Source organism: Lates calcarifer, linkage group LG17 (assembly GCF_001640805.2).
Source record: "Lates calcarifer isolate ASB-BC8 linkage group LG17, TLL_Latcal_v3, whole genome shotgun sequence".
Classification (NCBI taxonomy): Eukaryota; Metazoa; Chordata; class Actinopteri; family Centropomidae; genus Lates; species Lates calcarifer.
This window is the reverse complement of record NC_066849.1, coordinates 11,138,872-11,152,182: the sequence shown is the minus strand read 5'-3', so window position 1 is coordinate 11,152,182 and position 13,311 is coordinate 11,138,872. Positions and strand designations below refer to the sequence as shown.

Genomic DNA, 13,311 nt, shown 5'->3' with positions numbered 1-13,311 from the left:
AGGGTCTATGTTGTCTTTGTTAATGAGGTCAAGGAAAATCATGCTTACCCTGGCGTGTTAAGGGCAGCTAATTCTGCTCATGTAATCTGCAGTTACACACCAATTCTTCCTACGAATGTTTTCTCTGTAATTTGTCAGAATGGTGAGTTAGAAGCTTAAAAAAGAAAGTTAGCTGGCACTCTGAGTGCACTCTCAGAGACCTTATCAGTCTGGTGGGAAACCCAGAGGCAAAGGTTGCAGATACATATAATTTAGAGAGAAAGAATTTGGGACCAATCTGATGCCTCCCTCATCATATTGCGTGATGGAGAAGAATCTAAACATTGAAAATGCCTAAAACTTTGCAAAATGCTGTATGAAAGACAAAACTGGACATTCTCATTATAGAGGAGCTAATCAGTCTCCCCTTTAAAGTAATCTGCAACAACCCAGGTTTCATCACTTACTAACAACACAGATGAGAACACTGGCTTTCTGTTTTCATACTATTACACTAATAATAGTGGTGAAAAAAAAGGGTTTATTTTAACAAACCAAAGGAAAGTTTTGATTTCAGCAGATTTACAGTTCAGACTATTTTATCTCTGTGAAATCTTGTTTTTGTTATTCTTGTCTTTGATTTTCAGACTCCTGGCTTTTTTTAGTTCTTGTATTATTGTATTCTATAAAGCACTGTGGAGCTGCTCTGGAGTTTATCATTACTTGCCATTTGAACACAAATCAAAGCAAATAACCACAACAGCAAGAGAAAGCCCTTCTTATCTGTCTCCAGTCTTAAACAAGAAACTTTCCCTTTGGGTAACAGGATATGTTAGTAATTCCTGCTGGCCTTCCCTTTCCTATATGGACTTTACACTTGGCACATGGCCTCCAGTTCTGATTAAACAGTTTAAATGCCAAGCAAAAGTAAAAGTGAATCATAACTCTATTCTTAAGGGGGGAATGTTAGCAGAACCACACTACATCCTTCACATTTTAAGAGAATGAAAACCCAAAGCCAATCCCAGCTGGCACTAGGCAAGAGGCGGAGTGCAGCCTGGACAAGTTAGTCTGTCTGTTTCTCACAGGACTGAGAATTAAAATGATAAAAGAGTCTTTTTTTTCCTTTCACAGAATCCAAAGAAAATGCAGAATTGTGTATTTTAATCAAATGATAGATAATGTTTGTACAGAAGAGTCAAAACATTACTCGTGTGGCTTTTTGTTTTGGAACTGATAAATAAAGGCAGACATTTGAAATAACATTCAGGTTCAGACTCTTATTTTTTGTCATCAGACCAGGTGATCTCATAGTTGCTGAAGGCAGTCTTCAACTTCTCTACAGACACAGAATGGTCTGCTTTGCCAAAGGCCTGAAAATGAATCAGAAAGAACAAATATTATCACATTAAAACCTTACTGAGCATTTGGTATTTAACTCAGCCTTTAATGCTCTTCCAGTGAAATGAACTTACAGTTGATTCTCCAAACACCCTGAGCTTTTTCTCTTGGCTGTTGTGCTCTATCTTCCCTCCTCCAAGGCATTTACACTCCATCCCCAATGCCTCCATAGCTGGATTGACCTTCTCAAATATGTGATCTGTAAGTAATTCGAATCAAAACATACAATCTGGTTCAGTCACAGTACTGTCAAATAATGAATAAATTATAGGCAATTGGCAATTTAGCAATTAGGCATTATAGCCTGCAAATCTTTTATGCAATAAGCATGTACAATAAAGTTGGCAAGTATTGCCCTCTGCGCGGTCTGGGCAGTAGTTATGGTCACTGTTTGCTCGGTGCACCGCGAGATCATAGCAATGGGTCAAATCTGCCCATTCTGCTGCAAAAGCGCACATTTGTGTTTGCGCGTTATCTCGGGCTGAACTGGCGCAACTCGACGCTCCTCTTCAGCAAACTACAGCAACGAACTTACTGTGATACTCTGCACTTTTTGTGCCACGGACTATGTCTTTGTGCACATCGCCATCTTTCACTTTCACTCTGACCAATATGTACTTAAAGGTTCCCTCTGGATCAATCTCCACATCGGGGATTTTAGCCAGAGCGTCCGCCATCGCGACTGTAGCCTTGGTCAACGCACCGGAGACTCTCAGACTGTTCAGAGGTCTACCGACAACAGACAACATGGTGCGTTCTCGCAAATGACTTTATTTGGATCAGGACGTCTACTTCCTGTCTTAAAGAGACAGACCATTTGCAGCCTGGAGCCATAACTGTCCTAGCTGCGATTGATGAGTTCGCACGCTGGCGGCCCCATGTGGCAATAAGTGGTACCTGTCTGAATTTGAAAAACCCCAGCAATCAAATGGTCGATATCAGTATGTGTACATTTAGATTTACATAGCTTGTATTTATCAACCCATCGTAGAAAAGAGAGGAGAGTGGCAATGTTTGCAAGTCCAGATTGTTTTCTTTTATCTTTTTCTTTGATAAGTCATTTCCTGTAGTAAGAGAGAGTTTTTCCACTGGTGTCCATCAGGGAGGTCAGAGGTCAGAGTTGCAGCTGGTAAGGATGTAGTTTTTGGTTCAAGAACTCTTCAGAAGACAGCAGGATGGATGTTTTGGCCATAGATGCTTGAACTGCTGGTTGTTGGATGGCCTCTTTAACAAGAAATCCATCCTGCAGCCTTTAATGTAGAAAAAACAAAAACTCTGACATTGATGAGACAGTCACAAACTTTTCCTCAGAAAGGAGGATGCACATTATCATGCCAAATAAAACAGAGAAGCTGAAATAAACGTTTTGACTTTCCAAAAGTCACAGAGACCAAATCAGTTACTTTTTATCTTGAAAAGTTGTCTGTAGTTGTTAACTGTAGTTAGAAACAAAGTGCAGTCACAATTTGGTTGCAGGTTTTATTATTCCATACACATGCAGTAGTCTTTAACAGTGATGTTATAGTTGAGCTCAGCACAAATAGCATTTGTTATTCCACAGTATATAGTATGTTTTTATCAAAGTGAGTGCCTTGCTAAGGTCTTGTTCAGTATTGTATTTTTCAGGGGAAGGAGTGGAGGTCGAAAGGTGTCAAGCGACAGTAGTTAATGTCTTGTGCTTTGGGTCAGAAGGGAAGGATATGAACTGTCACTACACACAGGCAGCCAGCAGGCGCCTGAGCTTCTGCACATTTCCTGTCCCTGGAGGCTCATAAAAACACCATGTTCATTAGCTGCCATAGCTTTGTTTTTTTTCCCTCTTTCTTCTTTTGATGTGCACATCCTTTGACAGGACATATTCCTGTCACAAATCCCTTTTCTTTCTTTCTTTTCTTTTTTTTACTGTGCAAAGCATGTTACAGTCTATACATTGTCTGTTGGCACATTCTGTTCTACTTCTAACATGCATCAACTGGAATGAATCATCCTACACACACATATGACTCAGACTTCATGTGTCGTTTGCACTGCCAAAGAAAATGCTCTTTGCTTTCACTTTGTGAAAATATCTGAAATGATGAAATCTTATTAAGTGAAAACAGTGAGAAAATCAATTGCATTGCTCTTATCAGCACACAGGATTTCACAGCCTCTAAAGCTGCAATTTCCCCTTCACTTTGTAATTTATGTGTGTCTGGATGTGTGCTTTGTGTTAATGTGTTCCCCAGGAAACTTATCAGTTTCTTACTAAGTGCAGTTTATTTAGCCCTTGCTGCATGTGTGCTAATTTGTCAAGCTTTTAGACACATTAGCATGTTATCAATGCATCAACACATTTTCAGTCTCATAGTCAGATCCTTTGTTGAAGTAAAAAGACTAATAAAAATGAAAAGTAAAAGTATGATACTCAGTTACAAGTAAAACTGAAATTTGTACTTAATTAAAAGTGCAAAAGTATTGGCAAAAAATGTATTACCTTAATTACATTAATTATGTTATTTTATCCTTAAAAAAAAACAAATAAAGTTTATTATTAGTACAGCTGTAGCAGTCAGAATAAGAAATACAATAGAAAAATACAATATTTCCTTCTGAAATGTGAGTGTAAAGTAGCATAAAATGGAAATACTACTTAGATGTTACTGAAATACACTACTTGAGTAAAAACACTTACTTTCCACTGGTCACAATAATATCAGGATGAAAATAGTAATATTAACAGGGAATTCCAGCTGAAACAAAGGATTTTTTTGGCTTTATAGTGAAGGCATAAAAAATAGGGAAAGTTTCCAAGGCATCCGGTGGGATGGGGTAGTAGTGGAGGTAGAGTGGGGATTTCCACTGAAAAATCCATCTGTGATGTGAGTTTCCAGGAAACCTGGGGCAACCACATATAAAGCAGGCGGCTGAGGACATCGAGCTCAGAATCAAGTGCTCCTTTCCTGCACTAGATTACTTAAATACTAAGAGTTCTCTGTGAGTTATTACACCTACCAATAATGGTAAGTGTGGAGATTTTCATTTAAATGCAGTTGTCTTCAGTATACATTACCTGATTATTTGCTTGTCAATTATATATTTGTGGTATCAATTTATTTTAATTTATCCTTTTTACTTGATTTTTACAGGCTATCTGCTTTGGATCACTTCAGACCCGTGGATCTAAGATTTCTTCCTCATGGATCAACTTGACCTTTTTGTGCTCAAGTATGTAAATCTTATGCAAACAAAAACTTCTCCTCTTTCAATTTTTTCTCTCTAGAGATTACTTTTTAAAATTCACCCTTAGTAACCTAAAATATAATATATGTCTCTGTCCTCCATCCACAGTGCTGTGCATGTGGACTACTGTAGAGTGCTGGTCTTACTATTACTCTAACACCACCATGACTTGGAATCAAGCAAGAGCCTGGTGCAGGGAGCGCTACACAGACATGGTGGCCATCCAGAACCAGGAGGAGATCAGGCATCTCAACAGCTGGCTACCCAGACAGCGCACCTACTACTGGATTGGCATCCGCAAGATCAATAACGTCTGGACCTGGGTAGGCACCAACAAGCCTCTGACAGCAGAAGCAACCAACTGGGCAAGGGGCGAACCAAACAATGGCAAGGGTGAACGGATTACAGGGGAGAATGAGGATTGTGTGGAGATGTACATTAAAAGGGAGATGCAGACAGGCAAGTGGAATGATGAGAGGTGCACGAAGCAGAAGACGGCTCTGTGCTACACAGGTGAGCAAACGTTTGGGATCAGGATATAACAGCTGTTCATTGTAGCTTAGTTTTTGGTATTCTTGTTCAGTATTAGGGAATCTATTCATTTAACTGTTTTGAATTATTTATTGATGGTGTTATAAAAAAAGAAAAGCTCACAGAAATAATATATTTTATGATTTTATGCAAGATATATGAAAATACTTCTTCTTTCCCCAGCTGCCTGTAAGAATGACTCGTGCCTCCATGGAGAATGTGTTGAAACCATCAACAGCCACTTGTGCGACTGTTTCGAAGGCTTTTATGGAGAGAAGTGTGACCAAGGTAAGAAAGCACAATGACGTGTTTTGCGCTTACATTACGTTAAGTCACCTAAAGTTAGGACTTGACATCTAACTGCGCCTTGTTTTCTTTGCTGGCAGTTGTTAAGTGCGACAAAGAAGAGGTGACTGTCCCATATAAAGGAAGTGTACATTGCACTCACGAGTACGGAAACTTCTCCTACAACTCCTCATGCGAGTATTCCTGTGAGGAAGGATACCAGCTGAGTATGTCGAGACCCCTGAGATGCACTGCCTCGGAAACATGGTCAGAGCAGCCTCCTACATGCACATGTGAGTTGAGGTGTATTGCAAAGCTGCAAAAAGATAAATTCAAATTGTATTTTGACTTCAAACAACCACATTCAGAGAAACAGAAATGTCTTTTCACAGTATTGGGACCTGCTGTAAAAATTTTTTGATGGTCCTGTCATCCACAGTGGTTCAGTGTCCGGAGCTGTCTATCCCAGAAGAAGCATCTGTGATGTGTTTCAATCCTCTGGGCCCCTCTAGCTACCAATCCAGCTGTGTTTTTACCTGTAATGAAGGATACGTACTAGCTGATTCCCCATCTAACACTCTGCAATGTGAAGCGTCAGGAAGTTGGAATGCCTCACAGCCATCTTGTGTTGGTACGCCCACATATTTTCTATTTTTATCTAGATTTTATAGTCTTCATTGTACAACAGCTGTTATGTATTTGTGTTATTGTGAGGTTAGAAGCTGTATGTTTGTTTGTTTGTTTGTTTTGAGGGCAGCTGTTGACCTCTTCTGTCGCCCCTCTGTTTTGCAGCTGTCCAATGCCCCGCTCTCCAGAAGATAGAGAACGGCTCAGTCAGCTGTGGAGATGAAGGCACAAGGTTCGCCTACAGAAACACCTGCAGCTTCAGCTGCAACCCAGGCTACCAACTGGTTGGACCGAGCAGTGTGACATGCACATCAGCAGCCGAGTGGAGTGAGAGTATGCCTCGCTGTGAAGGTGAGATTGCACTGTAAATGTAATCCAACACCTTCTTTACAATAATAAGAGCTTTCTTGACTTGTGCCTATGTGACAAACACACTAAATGTAATTTTTAAACGTATTTTTCATTTGTTAGCCATCACTTGCCAGAGTCCAGAGGCAGGCGCTTATCTGATCACTGAGTGCAGCGCGTCTTCTACTGAACTGCAGCCAGGCTCCACATGCAGCTTCAGGTGTGAAGCAGGCTTTGAACTGCAGGGAGAAAACACTGCTCAGTGCTCTGTGGATGGACAGTGGAGTAAAGCTATACCTACCTGCAAAGGTATGGAAACATTTTCACATAAATCTGTATATACAACACTACTCGTAGCTTTTTCTCATCCTATCCTATTGTGTGCTATGTCATAACATCTCTCTCATCTTTCTTTTGTAGCATTAGGATGTCCTGCTCCCAAGATTCCAACAAATGGCAAGATCAGCTGCGTCCATTCTCTGTCCTCACCCCTCCCTCCCGAGTTTCCATTTGGTATGTCCTGCTCTTTTAGCTGCAATGAAGGCCATGTGCTTGAAGGTGCACACAGCATGGAGTGTGAACTCCCAGGGCAGTGGACCTCCACACCACCAAACTGCACAGGTATCTGTAAAATTGTACCCCTTTTACCTTCACTATTTGTACTGCACTACTTTATTTGCATACTCAAAGCTTTTGAGGTAGTGGGTTAGTTTTACAAAATGGGATCTCCTCTAAATTCTCTCCTCTCTTTTCCAACAGTTGTACATTGCCCACTGCTTGAGGCTCCTGAAAAAGGTCACATCAACTGCTCAGACAGTGATCTAGTATACAGCTCTCAGTGCTCCTTTACATGCAGTCAAGGTTACTCATTAGATGGGCATGAGTTACTGACCTGTGATCAACATGGCAACTGGACTGGAAAGATACCCACCTGCCAAGGTAAAAAAAAATCCAAAACAAATGTGATAAAAAATTTTAAATTCAATACAAAATTCAAATACAAGTTTGCAATTAACAGGTCAAATAATTCACATTTGATAATATCTTCACAGCTTCCTCATCTCAGATTACTGCCACTGCATCTGGGGTGGGTGCAGGGGCTGCTGCATTATCTGGTCTGTCTCTTGCTATGTGGATGCGGAGATGGATGAAGAGGAAAGCAACCAAGTTTGAGCTGAACAGGTTAGATAAACATTCACAATTCTTAAATCAAACATGTTTCTTTTAAAAACATTTGTTGAGTTGTAGTGCTCATCTTCTTCTTTGTCTTTTCTTACAGCAACTCTGACATAGAGGCCCCCCCACAGGTCTACAAAAACAGCACTGACAGCCTCATATAGAACACAGTCATGATCTAAAGAGGCAGCTAAGGAGAACTATATATATCTTTTACACAACTGTGTGTGAGTCACCAGACATCGTCATATGAACAAAATCAATCATTTTTAATGTCACATATACTTTGTTAGAGGGGAAACCCAGTATGTCAGAGTTATCAATGGTGAGAGGAAATGTTTTCTTTAGACCTTTGCATTTAACTGTTGTATCATGTATTGAAGAAAAACGTATCTCCTCCCAAAGGGAGTATTATGTTGAACATATTGTTCTATAGCTTCATGAACATGCTGGAAAAGTGGCTCTATTCATGTTATTGTAAAAAATATAACATTGTGAGTGGACTGCCATGTTATTACAGAACTGTGAATACTTTCACTTCAGTATTTATGTGCTATTTATTCCGGAAATGTTAATGTGTTTGAAATGTTCATTAATATTTCTGTATGTTTAAAGCAGTACTGACTTTTATTCTTAATAAAACATCAAACCATCATTATCTTTTGGTCATTTTTATCTTCCATTTCCCAGTATCATGACCTACCAAAATATACCAATATAATTCAAAAGAAAAAAAAATATTGCTGTGTCACTACACTGGTCAAGTCAAATCAAGTCAAGTCAAATTTTATTTATATAGCGCCAATTCACAACAGAAGTTATCTCGAGGCACTGTACATATAGAGCCAGTCTAGACCGAACTCTTTATCTTATAAAATTTACAGAGAGAAACCCAACAGATCCCACCATGAGCAAGCACTAGGCGACTGTGGCAAGGAAAAACTTCCTTTTAAGAGGCAGAAACCTCAAGCAGAACCGGACTCAAGGTGGGCGGCCATCTGCCTCGACCGGTTGGGTTTAGACAGAGAGAGAGGGGGGTGGGGGAATGGGGTAAGAGAAAGACAACATTGCAGATACACAGACTGAGTCAAAATGTAAATAGTAGTAGTAATAATAATAATAATAATTATTATTATTATTATTATCATTACAGCTAAAGGAATAATAATGACAAACAGTGAAACATTAATAGCACTAACACTATCACTAATAAATGTTTAATTATTGTCGTATCATTGGTTGAGCTGGATCATGGGAGCAGCAGGAAACTCTCCAGCAAGTGAGGTGGGGTATATCTCTGGGTTACTGTGTCTCATAGATCATCACCATTGTTTGCCTCAGCGGATGAAGGGTCCTCTATGTCAGCACTTTTAGAGGGACAGGATATAAATCTGATATCTTATATCAGACTGAATTCATAACATGTCAGGATGCAGATCAAGCAGCAGTGTCTCTAAAAACGATCAGTGTAGGATACTGAAAGACACTAACACTAACAAGTGAGAGGCTTCATTCCATGGTGGTAAGTACAGTCAGAAATTTTTAGTCAATATTTCAGAGGAAACAATGATTTAAAAAACCAGAAACATGCAACTGCAATGTGCAAACACAAGTTTGCAGTCTAAGATTCATTCACTGAAAGGGAACAACTTCTTTGTGTTAGCTCAAAGATTTACTGGTGACCCTAGCTGTGCTTTATTTTCATTTCATTCACTTTTTTTTTTTTTTTTTTTTGGTAATGGTTTGTATTCCCTTTATTGGATTTCTCATGCATGACTGTAAAATCTGCCCCTGATCCCACCTTTACCAAAAGCAGGGTGTATTTCCCAAAAGGTCTGTTTAAGTATAATAAGTCATTCAGACAATCATTCATCACATGCATTTACCCTGTAAGTAAACATCCAGGTATTCTGTGATAATGTTGGACTGAATAGCCTTAGAGAAATATAAAAGCCTAACCCTGGTTGAAGCAAACTAACATTCACTTACTGCACCACAGTGATATAATGATTTACATTTGATATAAGGAGGGAAAAAAATAGGGCTTAACTTTAGCAGAGAACGATTTAGAAAACTTGTTAATATATTACCAATTCTGGGTAGGTAAGTAATTTCATATTCAGTCATTTTTTTAATGGTGACATTCATTGATATTTTACTTTTTTTTCTTTTGGACAGACAACTGGTGACTGTAGGTGGCTCACTGAAAATGAAGTGGACACTAATCCTCCTCTTTGGTGAGTGTTAGGTTTAATACTATGACAAAATGTATAGTTGCTGAATTGACATTACACATAACACAACTGTGAACAAACTCTTTCACATCTGATGGTGAATTGTCATCCTATTATCCGCTTAGGTAGCTCTTTGGCTGTAACTACTTTGGGCTGGACATATCATTATTCAAATAAAGCAATGGACTGGGCCCAGGCCCGACAGTTTTGCCAAGAGAATTACACAGATATGGTGGTCATCCAAAGCCAGAGAGAGAATGACCATCTGGTCTCCCTGCTGCCAAACAGAATTTCGAGTCCATATTATTGGATTGGAATCACCAAAAACCACAAGAATGAAACCTGGAGATGGATTGGGAACAACAGCACATGGATTGGGAATCAGTCATGGGCAGAAGATGAGCCCAACAACAACTACAGCAATGAGTTCTGTGTGGAGATCTATGTCAACAAAGGAAAAAATCGAGGGAAGTGGAATGATGAGAAATGCTCCAATCCAAAATATGCTGTTTGCTATAAATGTGAGTAAAGCTGATTATTTTTGAAAGTTGTTACAGTTTGAGAAGTGGTAGAGAATTTAGTTTTGCACTTTTTCTTAACAGCCCAATGTACTGAATCATCATGTGTCAGAGGAACATGCCACGAGACCGTAGAAAACACAACCTGCCTCTGTGAACCTGGCTTCAAGGGAGACAGGTGCCAAACAGGTGAGAAGGAGAGTTCTGTGAAAACAAGTCACCAATTATTACAGTAGGTGATGTTTATTTAAAAGATAGATTTTTTTTCAATTTTTTCAAATCTATCTACAGTACTATCTATCAGTACTCATATTTCCATATGTTCATTGAATCAGTTTTTGGTGGCTGATCATCCTTTCCATACTGTGAAGATATTCTTTCCTAACACAATTCCAGTGTAAGAGATGAGGGACAAAATCCTCAGTTCTAATTTTCCTTTGTTAAAAAAAAAGAAATACATTTAAAAGTATAATTACAGTGACTAATAACTTTTTCTTAACAGCCCAATGTACTGAATCATCATGTGTCAGAGGAACATGCCACGAGACCATAGAAAACACAACCTGCCTCTGTGAACCTGGCTTCAAGGGAGACAGGTGCCAAACAGGTGAGAAGGAGAGTTCTGTGAAAACAAGTCACCATTTATTACAGTAGGTGATGTTTATTTAAAAGATAGATTTTTTTCAGTTTTTTCAAATCTATCTACAGTACTATCTATCAGTGTAAGAGATGAGGGACAAAATCCTCAGTTCTAATTTTCCTTTGTTAAAAAAAAAAAAAGAAATACATTTAAAAGTATAATTACAGTGACTAATAACTGTTTCAGTCTGTATATGAACATGTGAGTGTTGTTTTAAGAAAGTTTTTAATGTACACAGAAACATATTTTTTATACTAGCTATTTTTTTATATTGACAATGGAATGCAAGAATATTTGTATGTAAAGGTACAAATATTCATATAGTGAGGAAGCCACGGAGAACTGACCACTTGCAACTTTCTGTTGTTAAGATTTTCTTTCTTGCACAGCATGCACTTCATGACGATAGTGGCATGTAAAATTCTTATCCATGCGGTAGTAACGTGTGCTAACCATATCTACATGCAACCATTTTAAGGGTCACTCAGCTGTGATTAGACAATCAGCAGCAACCCTGCAGCTGTTTTCAGCTAAAAAAAAGTTCTAAAAACTCATTGTACACCACTTGACCAAACCCAAATGATAAAATTAGTAGCTGGTGAACTTTAGCATTAAACATTTAGTAGCTAATAAAACAGCCAGTTGTTGGAGACCAAAAAGTGAGTGAATACTAGACTCACATTTATTCAGTGGACATGAAAACCAATGAACAATACTACATATGTTAAACGTGTAAAAAGGGAGCTTTTTGCTATCAGTCATTGCTGGTTTAAGGTCAATAGGAGGTCTGCTACAACCTTAGAATGTCAGGCTGTTTTCCTGTTTTAGAAATTTTTACCCTATACAGAGGCATACCTAAGGAGGGACAGCAAACAGCCGGTTTGTACTATAATTATATCTCTCCTTCCATAGAATCCCCCTTCCTAGTTCACTTACTCTTATTGGTTTTCTTCGGAACATTAATTGTTTTTGACAGAGTTTTAACACAGTCATCATCAGCCCTGCATCTGTTTCCTCTGTTTCCTGAGGGCAGGCTGGGGATCAGGCTCAAAATACTGATCAAAACACTTACATCAGCAAATATATAGTCTAAAAAATTTTCACACTAGAAAGTTATCATAAGATATTACGTAACTGTATCCCTGTTAAACTTTAACTTGTTTCTATCCACAGCTGTGCAATGCCCCCATCCGTCTGATCCTCTGAATGGAGTCTATAGCTGCAGGGAAGGAAACCAGACATTTAATTCAACCTGTCAGTTGAAATGTCATCTGTTTGTCCTGGTGATAGGCTCGTCTGCTATTACCTGTGGGGCCACCGGGGTCTGGAGTGGACCAAGACCTACCTGTACAAGTAATTACTTGAAGTTATAGAAAAGTCTAAAAGATATTTTTTTAAATAAGACTAAACATATCAAAACCAAGGCTGATATTCATAGCTCTGCTTGTAATGAGTCATTTAAAGTTATTATTATAATGGGCAATAGCAGTGGTGGAAGTAGAAGTAGTAAGTGTTTGTGCTTGTTTAGAAAAAGAAATAACATACTGTCAGGTACTGTGTGAAAATATCAGTGTGTTTGATTTTCTCAGTCTATAAACAGGCTCTGATGGCTGTGTCTGGATGTGGAGCTGTCTCAGCCTTCTGCTGCATCTGTCTCTGCTGGATGAAGCACAGAAAAAGTCAGTGTTTCTTAGTTACGCTTCATAGAAATAAGATGCAATGCAATCTAATTGCAACACGTCAATAGTGATCTGTTTGTCCGTACATTTCTCACAGGAAAGAAACTTACCCAAGTAAGGTCAGTGTTGAAATTGAGCAGTTGTCCAAAGCAGCTCCACCCATGCATGCACCATATGTGATCTTCAACATCTGAAAAAGTTGATTTACAGAAATGTTGAGAGTAAGTGTCAATTCACTTGTCTGTCACAGGCAGCCCGAAGAAGTGACGAGTCCATTCAGTGAGGTGCAAGGATGAAGGACAACTGGAAGCTCATTTATTTCCTATTAAAACACATCTATAATGACCCAAATGCAGTTATTTACATTTATTATAGTATATTGTTAATAGATAAACCTATAGTTGACAGCCACATATCAGTTAGTTAAGCATTTTGTCTAATATACTGTATGTTAAAGCTTAATTTGGATATACTGCATGAATAGCGTTCATGTTTGTGATGGTTTATCATCAGGTCATACATATGTAAACTTAAGACATGCATTTAATTACATTAGAGTTGCATTTTGGTGGTATCTTTAAATTTGTGGTAAATTTAATATAATAAAATAAACATTTTAAAAGTCTGTATACATACAGTATTAGGAAGTGTCTCTATGTGTGTGAGTGTGT

At 38.6% G+C, this 13,311-nt stretch overlaps 3 protein-coding genes across 13 annotated transcripts; 2 read left to right on the top strand and 1 right to left on the bottom strand.

Annotated features, from left to right (window-relative positions):
* Nucleotides 1–1,126: 1,126 nt before the first annotated feature.
* On the bottom strand, nt 1,127–2,154 carry si:dkey-51e6.1 (uncharacterized protein LOC558617 homolog). The gene is made up of 3 exons (XM_018667457.2): nt 1,916–2,154; nt 1,455–1,579; nt 1,127–1,352 (listed from the first exon to the last, which is right to left on the bottom strand). The coding sequence occupies exons 1-3, from the start codon at nt 2,127–2,129 to the stop codon at nt 1,260–1,262; spliced, it is 432 nt and encodes a 143-aa protein (XP_018522973.1). The 5' UTR covers nt 2,130–2,154; the 3' UTR covers nt 1,127–1,259.
* A 2,068-nt stretch (nt 2,155–4,222) lies between these two features.
* On the top strand, nt 4,223–8,224 carry LOC108877417 (E-selectin). The gene is made up of 12 exons (XM_018667456.2): nt 4,223–4,382; nt 4,509–4,587; nt 4,711–5,115; nt 5,317–5,421; nt 5,520–5,711; nt 5,858–6,049; nt 6,211–6,396; nt 6,517–6,702; nt 6,814–7,014; nt 7,153–7,332; nt 7,446–7,575; nt 7,673–8,224. Exons 1-12 carry the CDS (start codon nt 4,380–4,382, stop codon nt 7,731–7,733), a joined length of 1,920 nt encoding a protein of 639 aa, XP_018522972.1. The 5' UTR covers nt 4,223–4,379; the 3' UTR covers nt 7,734–8,224.
* A 668-nt stretch (nt 8,225–8,892) lies between these two features.
* LOC127143449 (L-selectin) lies at nt 8,893–13,273 on the top strand. Of its 11 annotated transcripts, none has more exons than XM_051076985.1 (9): nt 8,893–9,091; nt 9,748–9,806; nt 9,933–10,324; nt 10,406–10,510; nt 10,824–10,928; nt 12,252–12,314; nt 12,562–12,640; nt 12,738–12,759; nt 12,891–13,273. In XM_051076985.1, the coding sequence occupies exons 1-9, from the start codon at nt 9,086–9,088 to the stop codon at nt 12,921–12,923; spliced, it is 864 nt and encodes a 287-aa protein (XP_050932942.1). In that variant the 5' UTR covers nt 8,893–9,085; the 3' UTR covers nt 12,924–13,273. The 11 variants fall into 11 exon arrangements, with proteins under 11 accessions (XP_050932942.1, XP_050932936.1, XP_050932945.1 ...); XM_051076979.1 differs by having other exon boundaries at nt 8,894–9,091; nt 12,135–12,314; XM_051076984.1 differs by having other exon boundaries at nt 8,895–9,091; nt 12,551–12,640.
* The last annotated feature ends 38 nt before the right edge of the window (nt 13,274–13,311 follow it).

Excerpts from the sequence above, each read along its gene's own strand:
- si:dkey-51e6.1 (XM_018667457.2), bottom strand. The coding sequence starts at position 2,129 with ATGTTGTCTGTTGTCGGTAGACCTCTGAACAGTCTGAGAGTCTCCGGT. Across the intron at positions 1,580-1,915 it reads AAAAAGTGCAGAGTATCACA|ATCACATATTTGAGAAGGTC; the intron begins GTAAGTTCGTTG and ends AATTACTTACAG. Across the intron at positions 1,353-1,454 it reads GGGTGTTTGGAGAATCAACT|GCCTTTGGCAAAGCAGACCA; the intron begins GTAAGTTCATTT and ends ATTCATTTTCAG.
- LOC108877417 (XM_018667456.2), top strand. Across the intron at positions 4,588-4,710 it reads CTTGACCTTTTTGTGCTCAA|TGCTGTGCATGTGGACTACT; the intron begins GTATGTAAATCT and ends CTCCATCCACAG. Across the intron at positions 7,015-7,152 it reads CACACCACCAAACTGCACAG|TTGTACATTGCCCACTGCTT; the intron begins GTATCTGTAAAA and ends CTTTTCCAACAG.
- LOC127143449 (XM_051076978.1), top strand. Across the intron at positions 12,641-12,737 it reads CTGGATGAAGCACAGAAAAA|GAAAGAAACTTACCCAAGTA; the intron begins GTCAGTGTTTCT and ends CATTTCTCACAG. Across the intron at positions 12,760-12,890 it reads AAGAAACTTACCCAAGTAAG|GCAGCCCGAAGAAGTGACGA; the intron begins GTCAGTGTTGAA and ends TGTCTGTCACAG.